The following is a 14,843-nucleotide window of genomic DNA, read 5'->3' as shown; positions in this document are numbered from 1 at the left end:
TATGTAAATGTGTGTGTGTGTGTGTGTGTGTGTGTGTGTGTGTGTGTGTGTGTGTGTGAAAAACAGAATTCATCAAACTTTATGCTTACTTACTTTTCCACATTAAAAAAAAATCCTGGCCGGGTGCGGTGGCTCACGCCTGTAATCCTAGCTCTCTGGGAGGCCAAGACGGGCGGATTGCTCAAGGTCAGGAGTTCGAAACCAGCCTGAGCAAGAGCGAGACCTCGTCTCTACTATAAATAGAAAGAAATTAATTGGCCAACTAATATATATAGAAAAAATTAGCTGGGCATGGTGGCGCATGCCTGTAGTTCCAGCTACTTGGGAGGCTGAGGCAGGAGGATCACTTGAGCCCAGGAGTTTGAGGTTGCTGTGAGCTAGGCTGACGCCACGGCACTCACTCTAGTCTGGGCAACAAAGCAAGACTCTGTCTCAAAAAAAAAAAAAAAAAAAAAAAAATCCTTGTTTTAGGATATTATCTCAGTTTTCCCTTGTAATTCTTCCAGTTTCTGCATTATTTCTTATAAATACAAACTCATTCTTGTATCTTTTGGCATTTTTATTCTTTATATCATTACATGGCAGCCTTCTTCATCCTATTAAACCCATTTGCCACAGACTACTGTATATTGTCCCTATATATTGTCACACTAGCTACCTCCTTCCATATCTCCCTCCCTCCCTCCCTTTACATTTTCTAATATGTTTGTAAGAACTCTTTGTTTTGTTGGACTTCAGGTACCCAGATACAGAATCAGAATAATCACAATTCTTGGTTCATGACACATTGTTATTATCAGGCATGACCCTCTATTATGCAGTTATTTAAATGTTACACTAAAATGGAAACCAGGAACTCACTACGCAATGCAAGAAATAAAACCTTACAAATATCTTTTATTTATCTAGGTAATTTAATTTTAATTATTTCTGAACTTGATCATCGCATACATTGCCCCTTAGGAACTGTTTTTTTCTTTCAACATTTATATAACTAGGATTCATTTATGTTATTGCCTAAAACTAAGTTCATTCTTTTTCATTGCTATTTTAAATTCATCATATGAATATACCACAAATTTTTCACTATTTTGTTAATGGGCACCAGGTCCTTTCTATTTGGGGGAGGTGGATTATATGAGCAGTTCTCCTATGGACATTTTTGAAAATGGCTATTGATGCATGAGTGCAAGAGTTCTCTTGAGTTTGTGCTCAGTAGTATAATTCCTAAATAGTAGAGTATGTATAAATTTACAAGATAATGTGAAATCATTTCTAAAAATGGTTACATGAATTTACATCCTCACCAGCTCTTTCAAAATAGCTGTGTAGTGTCATCTATGTTGTGAAATATTTTTATAGCCTTGTTGTCAAAACTGACTTTGTTTATAGTATATTAACAATATGAAAATTTTTAATTTTTATAATATCAATTATGACTACATTTTATTTATAGCTCCTGGGATTTCCCTTGATTCTATTAATGTAGGGTTCTCCCAGCTTCAATATTTTCCTGAAAAATTTTTTCTTTTTACTGGTAAGTCTTGTATGCAATTGGAATTTATTTTTTGTATATGGTATAAGAGAAGATTCCACTTTTATTTTCTTCCAGGAGGATAGCTTTTATGCTATACTCCATATAAATGTTAAGATATTTTTACAATTAAAACTGGACTCTGGCCGGGGGTGGTGGCTCACACCTGTAATCCTAGCACTCTGGGAGGCCGAGGAAGGAGGATCGCTCAAGATCAGGAGTTCAAGACCAGCCTGAGCAAGAGTGAGACCCCGTTTCTATTAAAAATGGAAATAAATTAATTGGCCAACTAAAAATATATAGAAAAAATTAGCTAGGCATGGTGGCGCATGCCTGTAGTCCCAGGTACTCAAGAGGCTGAGGCATAAGGATTGCTTGAGCCCAGGAGTTTGAGGTTGCCGTGAGCTAGGCTGACGCCATGGCACTCTATCCCAGGCAACAGAGTGAGACTCTGTCTCAAAAATAAAAACAAAACAAAACAAAAAACTGGACTCCATTTGGAGTCCAGTTAGAATTTCATTAAATTTTTAAATTAATTTGGAGAGAAGTGATACTGTGAGATTAAGTCTTATAAACTAGATCTATTTATGTCATCAATAAGATGTGAGAGGCTGGGGAGATGGCTCAAGCCTGCAATCCTAGCACTCTGGGAGGCCGAGGTGGGTGGATCCTTTGAGCTCAGGAGTTGGAGGCCAGCCTGAGCAAGAGCAAGACCCTGTCTCTACTAAAAATAGAAAGAAATTACTTGGACTACTAAAAATATATAGAAAAAATTAGCTGGGCATGGTGGCACATGCCTGTAGTCCCAGCTACTTGGGAGGCTGAGGCAGAAGGATTGCTTGAGCCCAGGAGTTTGAGGTTGCCGTGAGCTAGGCTGACACCATAGCACTCTATCCCAGGCAACAGAGTGAGACTCTGTCTCAAAAAATAAAATAAAAGATGTGAGAGTGGTTCTTGATACAGGTTCTATGTTTTTTTTTCTTTTTATTTATTGTTACTATAAAGTTAATAATATTATAAATTTCTTATTCCTATTTTATTACTAACACAATTATGTTCAAAACATTAAATAACAATGGTGATAGTAAGCATATATGTCCACTTCCTGATTTTAACTGAATTAGAAATATTTCTTAATTTATAATAATTATTATTAGCCATTTGGGAAATAAATGTTTTTATTAGAATTAAGTAGTCCCTTCTACAATTATTTGACTTAAGTCAATTCATTAGGAATGGCTGTGGAAATTTTAATTTATTGACATAATTTTTTTATTGTGTTGATATAATGGATATTTTTATCAGTTTTCCTTTTTCTTTTCTTTTCTTTTCTTTTTTTTTAGAGAAGTATCTGGTTTGTCAGTTTTCTTGATATTGAACCAATGTTGCATTTTTGGCAGACTGGTCCTTTTGAATTTTTTCTGCTACATTGATGGATTCCATTTGCTAATATTTTATGTAGAGTTTTTGTGCCTATATATAAGTGTATTGGTCTACAATTTTTCATCCCTCCCTTCCTTCCTTCCTGTCTCTCTACCTCCTTCCCTTCCTTCCTTTTTCTTTGTCTACTTTCAGTATTAAAGTTGTGTTGGATTCAGAAAATGAATTGGTGGAACTATCCATCTTTCTTTATGATGGAGGGGAGATATTATTATGTGCATACAATATCATAATTCATCTTCTTTGTAGACTTTTTATTTATTATAAAATAATTTCCCTCTTTATATTTATTAATGTCTTTAATCTTCACATATTTTTTATTTGATATTCATATTGTTACCCCAGTTTTCTTTTCATAGTTTGCATCCTTTTCATTTTTCTTTTTTTTTGAGATAGAATCTCACTCTGTTGCCTAGGGTAGAACACAGTGGCATGATCAAAGCTCACTGCAACCTCTAAGTCCTAGGCTCAAACAATCCTCCTGACATAGCCTCCCGTGTAGATGAGACTACATGCATGTCCCACCACACCCGGCTAATGTTTTTTATTTTTTGTAGAGATAGGGTCTGACTATGTTGCTCAGGCTGGTCTTCAACTCCTGGCTTGAAGTGATCCTCCTGCCTCAGCCTCCCAAAGTGCTGGGATTATAGGCGTGAGCCACCACACCTACCCCTGTATCCTTTTCTTTCCAAATTTTGTGTTATTCTTTAACTACAGTATGTAACTTTTATAAAATCAGATTTCTGAAGTTTCTGTCATTTAATAGGTACATTTAATCCAATCACATTGATTTTAATTACCGATTTAATTTAAATGATTTCTTAATTTTTGTGTTCCTATTTCCTATGTTTTTATTTTCCTTCATTTCATTTTTCTTTTTTATTGCCTCCTATTAGATTGGTAGCATTTCCTTAATTCTTCTTCTAGAATACTACTTTTTAGGAATTATACATTTGTTTATATTACTTTAATGCACAGCCTTAAATTTTTTCATAGATATTTAATATAGACTAAAGTTAGTCAGTATCCGTCTCCTGAAATTTGCAAGCATTTAGACAGTTTCAAACTCAAATCCCCTCCATATTCATTCTTTTGTTGTCTAGTATTTTAATTTCACTTTGTTTTAAAAACCAAAACAGACATTACTGCACTCTAGCCTAGGAAACAGAGCAAAACTCTGTCTCAAAAAAAAAAAAATTACTGGGAATCTTACAAGGCTTTTTTTGTTTTATGTTGGTTAGGTCTATTGATATTTACCGTACACAAATTAAAACTGAGAACATTTAAAATTATTTATTTTTAAAACTATGATAAACCTATTATACCTTAACTAACATGTTTTTATGAAAAATAACTGTATTTTCCAAAACAAAAAAAATAATTAATAAGAATAGCTGTTTAATCCTTTTAAAAATACCTTAATATCTGTATTAATAAAAGAGATGAATAATCATCTCTGCTCCTGCATTCAAGCTGGTGGTAGTGTATGTATGTTTTGGTGGAAGCATATGGGAAATAAATACATCCTCACACAGATATGTGCTTGGAAAAGGGTGAATATCATGGACCCCCCCAATAGGTATTATGAAGCCCTAGGGGTCCTCAAAATATACCTTGAGTACCACTATTCTAAGCAAATTTTATTGTAAAATTAGTTTGAAAAATTCCTTATCTGGTAAATATGGAAGATAAGAGGGGGAAAATATAGTAGCAAAATATGAAGGATATACAAAATTTTAAAAATACTTTACGTGGGTTAAATTTTCAAAGACCGGTCTGTTGGGAAAAAGAGGAAACATATTTCAGTGAACAGTATGTTCAATATTAGTTGAATATTCTACTTTCAATATACATGTTTCTAAACTTTTGAATATTCTCTTTATATTCCAATACAGATATATAAACAATCAAAGACTAAATGTAAAAAGCCCTACATATTTCTATTTATTTATCAATATATTTATTGATTCTCATTTTTCATCACAGAAGGCTGAGTGGCTTGAATGTGCATGCTTCTTTAACAATACTGCGAGTCCACATAATCAAAGTTGAATGATATTATCATTCCACATAAGAAATCCTACATGTTTTAATTTATGTCAAATTCAAATTCATCTTTTAGCACTACAAATCTTTCATTCACCATCCCTGAAAGAAACGATATTCATTTGTATGTTTAGTGGTATGTTTTTTAGAAAGTGGTTTTTTCACTTTAAAGTTACTTGTATTTTTTATGATATATAATTTCTCAAAGTCAATACTATATTCTTCCATTTGCTGATAGCTGCACAGTGCCCAGTACATTATTATACACAAAATAGAATGAAAATATTTTTTGAATCAGTAAATGAGCATGCAGTGATTTTATGAAACCATATAGTAAACATAATATAGGTTCAGTCTGGTATGTTAGAAAACTCCTAAACACAGGTACTATAAATCTTCATAGGTAAACTGTGTGCAGAGTTCAAATAAAGTCCAAAGTCTACCAGAAAGACCCCTGGCTCTAGGGCTGATATGCCCTGCCTTGTGTTATGCTACTTGTCCAGGAGACAAAAGAAGTAAGAGTGGTATTAGATGAGTAGTGAAGGAAGGAGTTTCAAGAAGAAATGAGTGATACTTACTATTAAATGTGGTATAGAGGTCAAGTAGTAAGAGGTCAAAAAAATTCCATTAAATTTAGCAATTAACTTCAGTGACTTCAGATATTAATAGATGGTGGTGGGATAGACTGATAAAGTAGAAAAGTGTCACATGAACTTGAGAAAGATGGCAGTTTGAGCATGACCTTATGGATTCTTCTCTCTTCCTATTCTCTATTCTAAGAATTAAGGAAAGAAAGAAGAAACCAAGAGAGTTTAGATGCTAACATGATACTTGTTTCATGAATTCTCCTCTCTAACAGAGTCAATAGGTTTAAAGAGCCCAGGGAGGGTCAGTGCTCAGAAAGTGTATTTGTCTTGAAATTCTTAATTTATCTTTCAACTGACTTGTCTTGTAAGTGAAGTGTAATGGACTACAGAGCATGCACTGGGGATGTGAAGCCTTGGCTCAGGCACAGTCCCGCCTCCTGCTTCCTCTCTGCCTCATTGGGACAATTCTTTACCACCCATTCCTCCATGTTCCAGCACTGTGGGTCCTGATCAGCCTTTGCTTCCGCCTTTTCTTCTGAGTTGGGCAAGGGCCTAGGGTCAGGTGTGGGGATCGTCAGCAGTAGCTGTCCCATTTCTGACTGGCAGCACCATGGTGTGACTGATGGAGGACTCATCTTGGCAAGAGTAAGCTTCTTGCCCATCGCCAATCCAGGTGTCTAGCAGGTTCCAGTGCAGAGGCTGCAGTACCCTTGGGGGTTGCTCATCTGCTATGAGCTGAGATGGTAGGCTCATGAAGGGATGATACATGGCTTAACTACTTCAGACCCAACCACTGGCTGGGTCATGATGTATAGGTCAGTTGAGAGGGGAAACCTGTCAGCTGATGGTTTGTGCACACGCTGAATCACCAGGTGACTATTAGGGTCTGCACTTGGCTCATGAGTATTTCTGTGCCCAAGGGAGTATGACGTTCAATTGCAAATAAAAACTACCATGGCAGGTAATGAAAGCAACTATGGGAGAAAGAAAAGCTTTATATTTAATACATTTAATAGTATTTTCCCCTGCTCTTTGAGCTTCACACTTTATTTTGCACTGGACCCCACAATGTAGCCAATTTCGGATACAGTGATGCAGAAATGGCAGAACTGTATAGTATGGTAGTTACTCTAGGTACTAAGATTTTAGGGATTAAAAAATTTTAGACACAGATGATGAGAAAATTAGTAAACAGAGAGAAACATTTAAAAATGTCTAGAATGAATCATAATAAGACAAAAAGATGGAGAAATATGAAAAGATTTTAAGAGTCAAGAAGGATAGAATGAAAAGGTGACATATATTCCTATTATAAAATTATTGAAAGAAAGAAGAGAGAGAATGAGGGAGAACCAGTATTTAAAAAAGATAATGACTGAATTTTCTAGAATTGAGTAAAACCACCAATCTTCAGATTCAAGAACTGCAAGAAATCACAAGTAAGACAAATAAAAAGAAATTTACAATAGTAAAACACCAAAGATAAGGACAAGATCTTAAAATAGCCACAGAGAAAATACGGATTACCTAAAAAGGAAAAATCATTAGAACAATAGCAGACTTCTCCACACAAGCAGAAGCCAGAAGCCAATGAAAAAATTATTTTAAAATACTGGCAGAAAACAACCACCAACCTAGAATTGTATTCCCATAGAAACTATTTTTCCAGAGTGAGGATAAAATAAAGATATTTTCAGAGGTCCAAATAAGAGAAATTTTATTCCTAAGAAATCTTCCCTAAAGGAACCTTTAAAGGATATATTTCAAGAAGAGAAAGTAATATGAGAAAGAATCTCTTAGATATAAGAAGCATTATTGAACTAAGAAATGGAAGGCCTGTGGATAAATCAAAATAAATATTGACTGAAAAAAATGTCCAATTTGAAGGATAATGAAACAACTAGAAAGCACCAAAATAATAAAGAAGAGTAAGCCATAAACCAGGAAGGGAATACTGGGAGGTAAAGTTATTTATATTTTTTTCAGTAAGAATGTAAAGATATTTTTTAATTCCAAAGTTTGCAGTACCAATTAAAATTGCATCAAAAACATAAACTACTTTAAAATAAAGTTTAAAAAAGATGCATAAGACTTCTAATCTGAAATCTATAAAGCAATGAACAGATAAATTAAAGATCCAAGTAAATGAAGATATATATAATGTTCATGACTTAGAAGACCAAATATTATTAAAATTTCAATTTTCTCTAACTTGATCAATAAATTCAATGGAATAACAATCAAAATGTCAGCATCCTTTTAGTAGAAATTAATAATCTGATGTTAAAATTTATCTAGAATTGCAAAGGACTTATTTAGAATAGCCAAAATCATTCTTCACAAGTAGAACAGAGCTAGAAGACTTACAATGCCTGATTTTAAAACTTAATAACAAACTGGAATAATCAAGAGTGTGTGGTATTGGCATTAATAATACATAAATTGAACGATAAAATAGAGTCCAGACATAGACTCAGATAGAGACCCAGACATAGACAATTGACCTTACAAGGTCAATTGACTTTATTAATGGGGTACAAATGTTTCTGTTACATGGATACATTTTATAATACTTAAGTCAGGGATTTTTGTGTATCCATCAGCCAAATAGTGTTCATTGTACTTGATAGGTAGGTTTTTACCCCTCTCCTCCTCCTGCTCTCCCCTTCTTGACTTCCAATGAACTTTACATCTCTTTGTGTCCATGTGTGCCCATCAATTAGTTCCCATCAATTGACTTTTGACAAGGGTAACAAAGCTATTTTTTAGGAAAAGAAGTCTTTTCAACAAATGATGCTGTAACAAGTATTATATAACATAAATGGAAAAATAAAACTTTTGACCCATCCTTACACCATACATAAAAAATACATTGAAGTGAGTCAGAGATCAAATTTGCATTTCCAATCCAGATCTACCTGTAATTTTTATCCTCAAATTTTTCTTTGTCTATTTCTCAACTGGTTTGGAAGCCGTAGAGAGAAAGTTAATGATGGACATTTCTGAAACTGCCAACAAGGACAGAAGCATGACAGTTTCATGAGTAGCAGAGACTTAATTCTTGCTTCTCAATAAGACTCTGGGAAGGTGGTAGTAAATTAGAGAAGAACGACTCAATGTGGCTCCTTGCTGGGCTTGCTGAGTCTTCATTATCAGGACTTGCAGTCTGCCTCAGGAGTTCCAATTCAAAAACTGCACATACAATGCAGAAGCATCTGACTTTAAGGAGACATGCGGACCAGGACAATGAAGCCATCCATAACAACTATGCTTTATTGAAGAGATGAGTATTCTGATTGGTTCTGCCTGTGTCATGTGCCAATCCTCAACTAATAACTATAGCCAATGGAGTGTGAGTTTGGAGAGTTAATACCATAAAAATCACATGAAATTAACAATATTATCATAGAATAGGGAGGAATGGTTTCCCCAAGGGAATGGATGTTAAGTAGATAAAAATAAATAGGTACATTCCAGTCATTTGGAGGGCAGGAACCACATAAAACACTTCTTTATATCCTACACAGTGTTTGGAATATTTCCTTCACTATGATACTAAATAATATTCTGATTCATTAACACTTTCTTAACTTATGGAATGATTTTATAATGCAGTTAATTATGTATTCTTGTACCAGTTTTTCCTTCTTAGTCATATTCATTCACTCTCATGTTAAAATGGGTTTAAAGAGCTACCCAATACAAAGACAGTGTTTTTGGAATGTTTAGAATAGAAACACAAGAGCCCTGTAGTGTGAAAAACAAGAGTCAAATCCCAATACTGTCTCTTAGTAGCCTTTTATTTTTCTCCAAATTATTTAACATCCAAGCTCATGTTTTCTCATCTATAAAGAATTATACTTACATGGATATTATAAAAATTGAGAAAGATAATGTATATAAAAATATGAACACATATAAGTACTGCTAATGGATTGTGCCACTAGAGCTCCAAAATATGAACTTATAGACAAAGTATGTGTTCATGTAATGGTTGCCACTGTTATTTTTACTGTTTATTCTTCAGTTATTTCTTTGGTAATATACTTGGGAATATCTTGGTTGGTGAATGAAAATTTGTATGGAAACCATAATACAGATAATCCATTTGTGGTTAATTAAAAGTTGAAGCTAAATACTCTTGAAAAGCATTAATTACCTTTATATTCAACACTGCTTTACTTACATAGCTCTATAATGCCACATAAAGCAAGTATTAGAACTGTCCACATATAAATAGCGTTCTTCTTCATCCTAAAATAAAATGCAAAAGAATTATGATAGATTAACTTTAAAAAAAATACAAATGTGGATATGGGCATAAAAGTCACAGGAGAACTAAGTTACTTATCTAATATTAGAGGAAGAAGAATAAATAAATTTCAGAATATAATTCTGATTTTTTAAATATTTTTTTATAATTCTAATTTTAAAATATACATATAATACTAGTTCAATTCTTTAGCTACTCTCTGTAATTAAGAATTTACTATCATGAGGGACAAATTTAGAAGACATTTTGATGGCTTGCTATCCTTGTTTCTATTATATTTGTCTTCCTCATTAAAATACAATTCAATTCGTTTTCTCATTCATCGGTTCTCAACTTGGGTAATTTTGCTCCAGGACTTGTGACAATGCTTAGAGATGCTTTTGGTTGTTATAACCGAGTGCTTTTGAGTGTATTTTAAGAGTCAGGTGTACCTCCGCAGCTGGTTGTAGGATCTGATGACACTGTACATAAATGACAAAAATATTCCTACATATATGCATGTATGTGTGTTTTAATATAACATTATACATTTATATGGGCTTCTAACATAAATAAAAAGGAAAGGAGTCCTCTACTTCCTCATGAGTTGTGTTCTTGAAACTGGTAAATACTAAAAGACTCAAAAAGACAAATTCAAATAATTTTTACTCCATAGGGATTAAAAAAATGAATTAATATTCATCTGGCCTCTGCCACATCACTCTGTCTACTTGTGCCTTGAAAATAAAGTTTTTTAATTAAAGAGAAGGCACAAGCCCTAAGTAAAGGAAGGATTTGTCACATGGAGTCTCTTTAGCAGTAGCTTCAGACACACTTGCATAGGAACATCAGATGTGAGGTATGTGGCCAGTACTTTGTTACTAATTATTAAAGTGCCAATGTCTTAAAATACTTTACTTTGGTTTGGGGTTTGGGGCTCTTTTTTTTCTTTTTTCTTTTTTTGATAAACTAGAGAGGATTCAATATCACTGTAGTTCATTTGCATTCACATGTTTTCCAGAACTGAAGAAAATACAGTGGAGTAAAAACAAATCTGCTAGAAATTGCTCTTGATCCTGGGTACTGGCATAGGAGTGTATATGATCCATTCACCTGAGAGAACTATTATCAATAAGGTGGTGGCTATGGACTTTAACATACTTATTAATAAAAAGGCTAAGGTAAAAATTGTATACCATTTCATAATTTACAATTGATATGAGATATATCTAAAAATTGACATACTGACAATAATTCAAAAATAGTTCTTGCTTAGAGTTACAATCAATACTATTTTAAAGCAGGTTAAGTTAGCTTGAAAAGCTCAAAGAATGGAAAAATAAAATGTAACAGAGATCACTATTCAAGATTTAATAACTTATCATTAAAATCAACTTACTGGGCCCGTAACAATTGGTTTTATAGCTTGAATACCAGGAGAAGAACAACGCAATTCTGTTGTGGGTGATCTAGTGTTTAAAAAAATGGGGAAGAAGAAATAACTATAGATGCATATGAGATTAATAAAAATTTCCCTTCTATTTTTTAAGCCTAAAAATTTCCATTATTTGCTGAAAAGAGAAATTTTTAAATATAACAATATTTTACTTCTAATCCTAGTGCAAAGTGATTTTTGTCTTTCTTTTCATGTTTATTTAATGGAAAGAAATTTACATCAAATCACAGCCTTGAATCTAAATGTCCATACTATGTGAATGCTCTTCTACTTGTAAATATACACATACATTGATATTCATGGCAAAAATCTTACCTTTTATCTTCCATAGAACAAGTTTCTGGCACACTCCACTCAGAAAATGATGTTCCTTCATACTCTAACCTAATCTAAAAAAGAAAGTAAGAGTTCAAACAAAAGCTATGCTCCAAAATTTTCCCCTCAGTGTTCAGTCATAGGGTTCAATATTATCATTCAAAAAAAAAAAAAAAAAAAAAGAACCACTAAATTCCTTTGAAATAGTACAAAGTAATATGACAAACAAAAAGTAAATTAACCCTTCTGGGACACTTCAGTAGTCTCTCAAAAAACTATAATCCTTTAATTTTATTTTACTTCAAAAATAATCTTTAATATGTTAGACTTTAAAGATAAAGGAAAATCTTTAGGCCTCCCAACAAAAGATCAAATAAGATACGACAGCATCAGACTTCTCAAAAGCAACATATAAAGCAAAGTCATAAGGAAGTATCTTTTAACAATAAGTTCAAGAAAATAAAGTGTGATCCAAAGATTTTATTTCCTGCCAAAAAAACTTTTTTTTTTTTTTTTTTTTTGAGACGAAGTCTGGCTTTGTTGTCCGGCTTAGAGTGCCATGGCGTCAGCCTAGCTCACAGCAACCTCAAACTCCTGGGCTCAAGCGATCCTCCTGCCTCAGCCTCTGGAGTAGCTGGGCCTACAGGCACACACCACTATGCCCGGCTAATTAAAAAAAACATTTTTAATGGCAAGAATTTAGGGATCAACCCCCATGACCCAAACACCTCCCATGAGGCCCCACTTCTAACACTGGGGATCAAATATTAACATGAGGTTTTTGGGTAGGGGAGAAATATCCAAACTATATTGGATTGGATAGTGTTGCCCAGGGAATAGGTGGAAATCAAATGATAAATTAAAAAGTAAGAAACCAGATAGTAAAAGAATAAATAAGAGACCAAGACACTAAACATGTTCAAAAGGTATAAATACAAAGGTAATCACTAAAAGTACAAACCTTCTGAAATACACTTTTTTAAAAAGAGAAAATTAATCTGGCTGATACAACACAAAAAATTATCAAAAAAATGATAAATTAGACTTCATTAAAATTAAAAAATTCCTCTAATGTTTGGAGTCTGGTTTCTGGGTTGGTGTTTTGTCAGGGCCTGGGAGGGGAAATCGGCTGGACCAGGTCGGCCTTCGAGAAGCCTCAGATCATCGCCACATCTAGAAGGGCTCAAGTACACTGCGCGGGACTGTCCGTGGGTGCCCTGCAGTGCCACATTTGTGACCTCGGGCAACTCGGCACGAGGCACCGGCGTCATTCAGCCGCACAAGATCCAGCTCCGGGACCTGAAGCTGCTTGGAGCTGTTGGTGTCCGGTGGGGACGACCCAGTTCCAGGATCCGGACAGCCGCTGGGGGCGAGTGTGGATCCGCATGTCTGCATTTCTCTGCCAAAGCCTTCCACCAGCATCCCCTAAGAGCATAGCTTGAGCTGGGAGGGACCAGAGAAGCTGAATGCAGTTTGAGGAAGGTTTCAGATTTAAAACTTTTCTTTCGAATTCTGAATCTCCTTGGCGGGCTAGTTCCTCCAAGTCCCGCCGGCCCCTTTCTCCTGCCACTCCCAGCGCAGTCCAGTGCAAGTCTCTAGGAAGTTAAAAGTTCGTGTCTCAATTCGAGGACCTTTTGGGCACTTCTCAGCTGTTTGTGGAGTCTTGTTAGTAGGCCCATGTTAGTAAAATGCCTTTTCATGCAAGGAGATCAAAAGCAGGCAACAGGATGCCTGCCAATGTAGTGACAACCTGACACGTTAACTCACGTGACAGGTATCAATCGAGTGCCTGTTATTCCCAGTCATAGGAATGGCAATGTCCGCGATCTCAGGGAGTTTTCTAGTGGGAGAGATAATCAGTTCAATAATCGAACAAACGATGCATAAACACAAACTGAGATGAGTTGTCTTAACACAAAGGAACACAGTTTTTGAGAGTAAAAACAGAATTGGGTTAAGTAAAAGGTAAGTAGGCCAAAATAGGAGCAGAGCATGAGGTTTCCCGAGGAAACAGCACGTGCAGAAGCTCAGTGATAGGAGAAAGTGTATCTCCTTAAAAAACCACAAGGGTATGCACGAACCAGACATTGGAAGATCTGTACAGGACACTTAAAGGATTTATGTCTTTTTTCTAAGAAAAATGGGACACCATTATCAGACTTTAAGCAGGATGTGGCAAGATCAGATTTACAAGTTTTATAAAGATCAGTAGTGAAAGAAGTAGAGAATAATGATAATAGCTAGCATTTTTACAGGTGTTTATAGTTTTTAAAATGTCTTGACTTGGGTTACCTGAAAAAAATGGTCATAATCAGGTGTTCAGGGTTGTAATCAATTACAAGTGCTGGGAAGGTTGAGAATTCCAAGGGATCAAAAGCTATGGAGAGAATCCACTTGGAGAAGATAAGGGTTAAACTGGTAGACAAGCGATGAATACAATTTAGATAGGTAAGCCTAAAATAGAAGTTGTGTAAGGCCCCATCCCAATTCAAATTTCCCTGAATGCTCCTTTTCTTATTCAGTTTGTTTTCTCTAGCCAGCCACTCTACCCAGTGTTTCCAAACAGCCTGTTCTTTTCTACCTGTCCTTACCTTTTTCATCACTTAGCTCCCAGTCACCTGTTGCTATTCTAATGTTAAGATTATCCGATATATGACGCCCTTCCCAATTCTTACACAAAGTAACTTTTCTTTACATTACATTTTATAGTACTTATTATCTGTGCCAGAAATAGACATTCTGTCCGTTGTTTATCTCTAATTAAATTGCAAGCTCCTGGAGAGTAACAACAATGCCTTTAGTGTGGTTTGTAAGGAGCAGCCACTCAATAAATTACTTGTTAAAAGAATAAATAAATAAATTTTTAAAATTTTGCTTTGTAAAAGTCACTGTTATGAGAATGAAAAGGCAAGCCTCAGACTGGGAGAGAATATCTGCAAAATTACTTGTATCTGACAAAAGACTGGTATACAAAATATACCAAAAACTCTTAAAACTCAACAATAGCAAAAAATCAATGTAAAAAACGGGCAAAAAGTCTGAACAGACACCTCACCAAAGAAGATATACAGCTGACAAATGAGTACATGAAAAGCAGCTCAACATCATACATCATCAGAGAATTGCAAATTAAAACAATGAGATAGTATGATACATACATATTGGACTCACAAAAATCCAGAACACTGAGAATACCAAATGCTGACAAGGATA

General features: G+C 34.7%; 1 protein-coding gene across 1 annotated transcript in view; it reads right to left on the bottom strand.

Moving 5' to 3' along the window:
• Positions 1-14,843, bottom strand: part of CATSPERE (catsper channel auxiliary subunit epsilon) — a 110,296-nt gene that overhangs the window by 87,226 nt on the left and 8,227 nt on the right. The window contains exons 3-6 of the mRNA XM_012751298.3: positions 11,631-11,704; positions 11,259-11,328; positions 9,794-9,861; positions 4,726-4,750 (exon numbers count right to left, since the gene is read on the bottom strand). Coding sequence (XP_012606752.2) covers positions 4,726-4,750; positions 9,794-9,861; positions 11,259-11,328; positions 11,631-11,704 — 237 coding nt within the window. The remainder of the gene's footprint in view (positions 1-4,725; positions 4,751-9,793; positions 9,862-11,258; positions 11,329-11,630; positions 11,705-14,843) is intronic.

This window comes from Microcebus murinus, chromosome 19 (genome assembly GCF_040939455.1).
Source record: "Microcebus murinus isolate Inina chromosome 19, M.murinus_Inina_mat1.0, whole genome shotgun sequence".
Lineage (NCBI taxonomy): Eukaryota > Metazoa > Chordata > Mammalia > Primates > Cheirogaleidae > Microcebus > Microcebus murinus.
The sequence above is the reverse complement of the archived record's forward strand: the minus strand, read 5'-3'. Positions and strand labels throughout refer to the sequence as shown.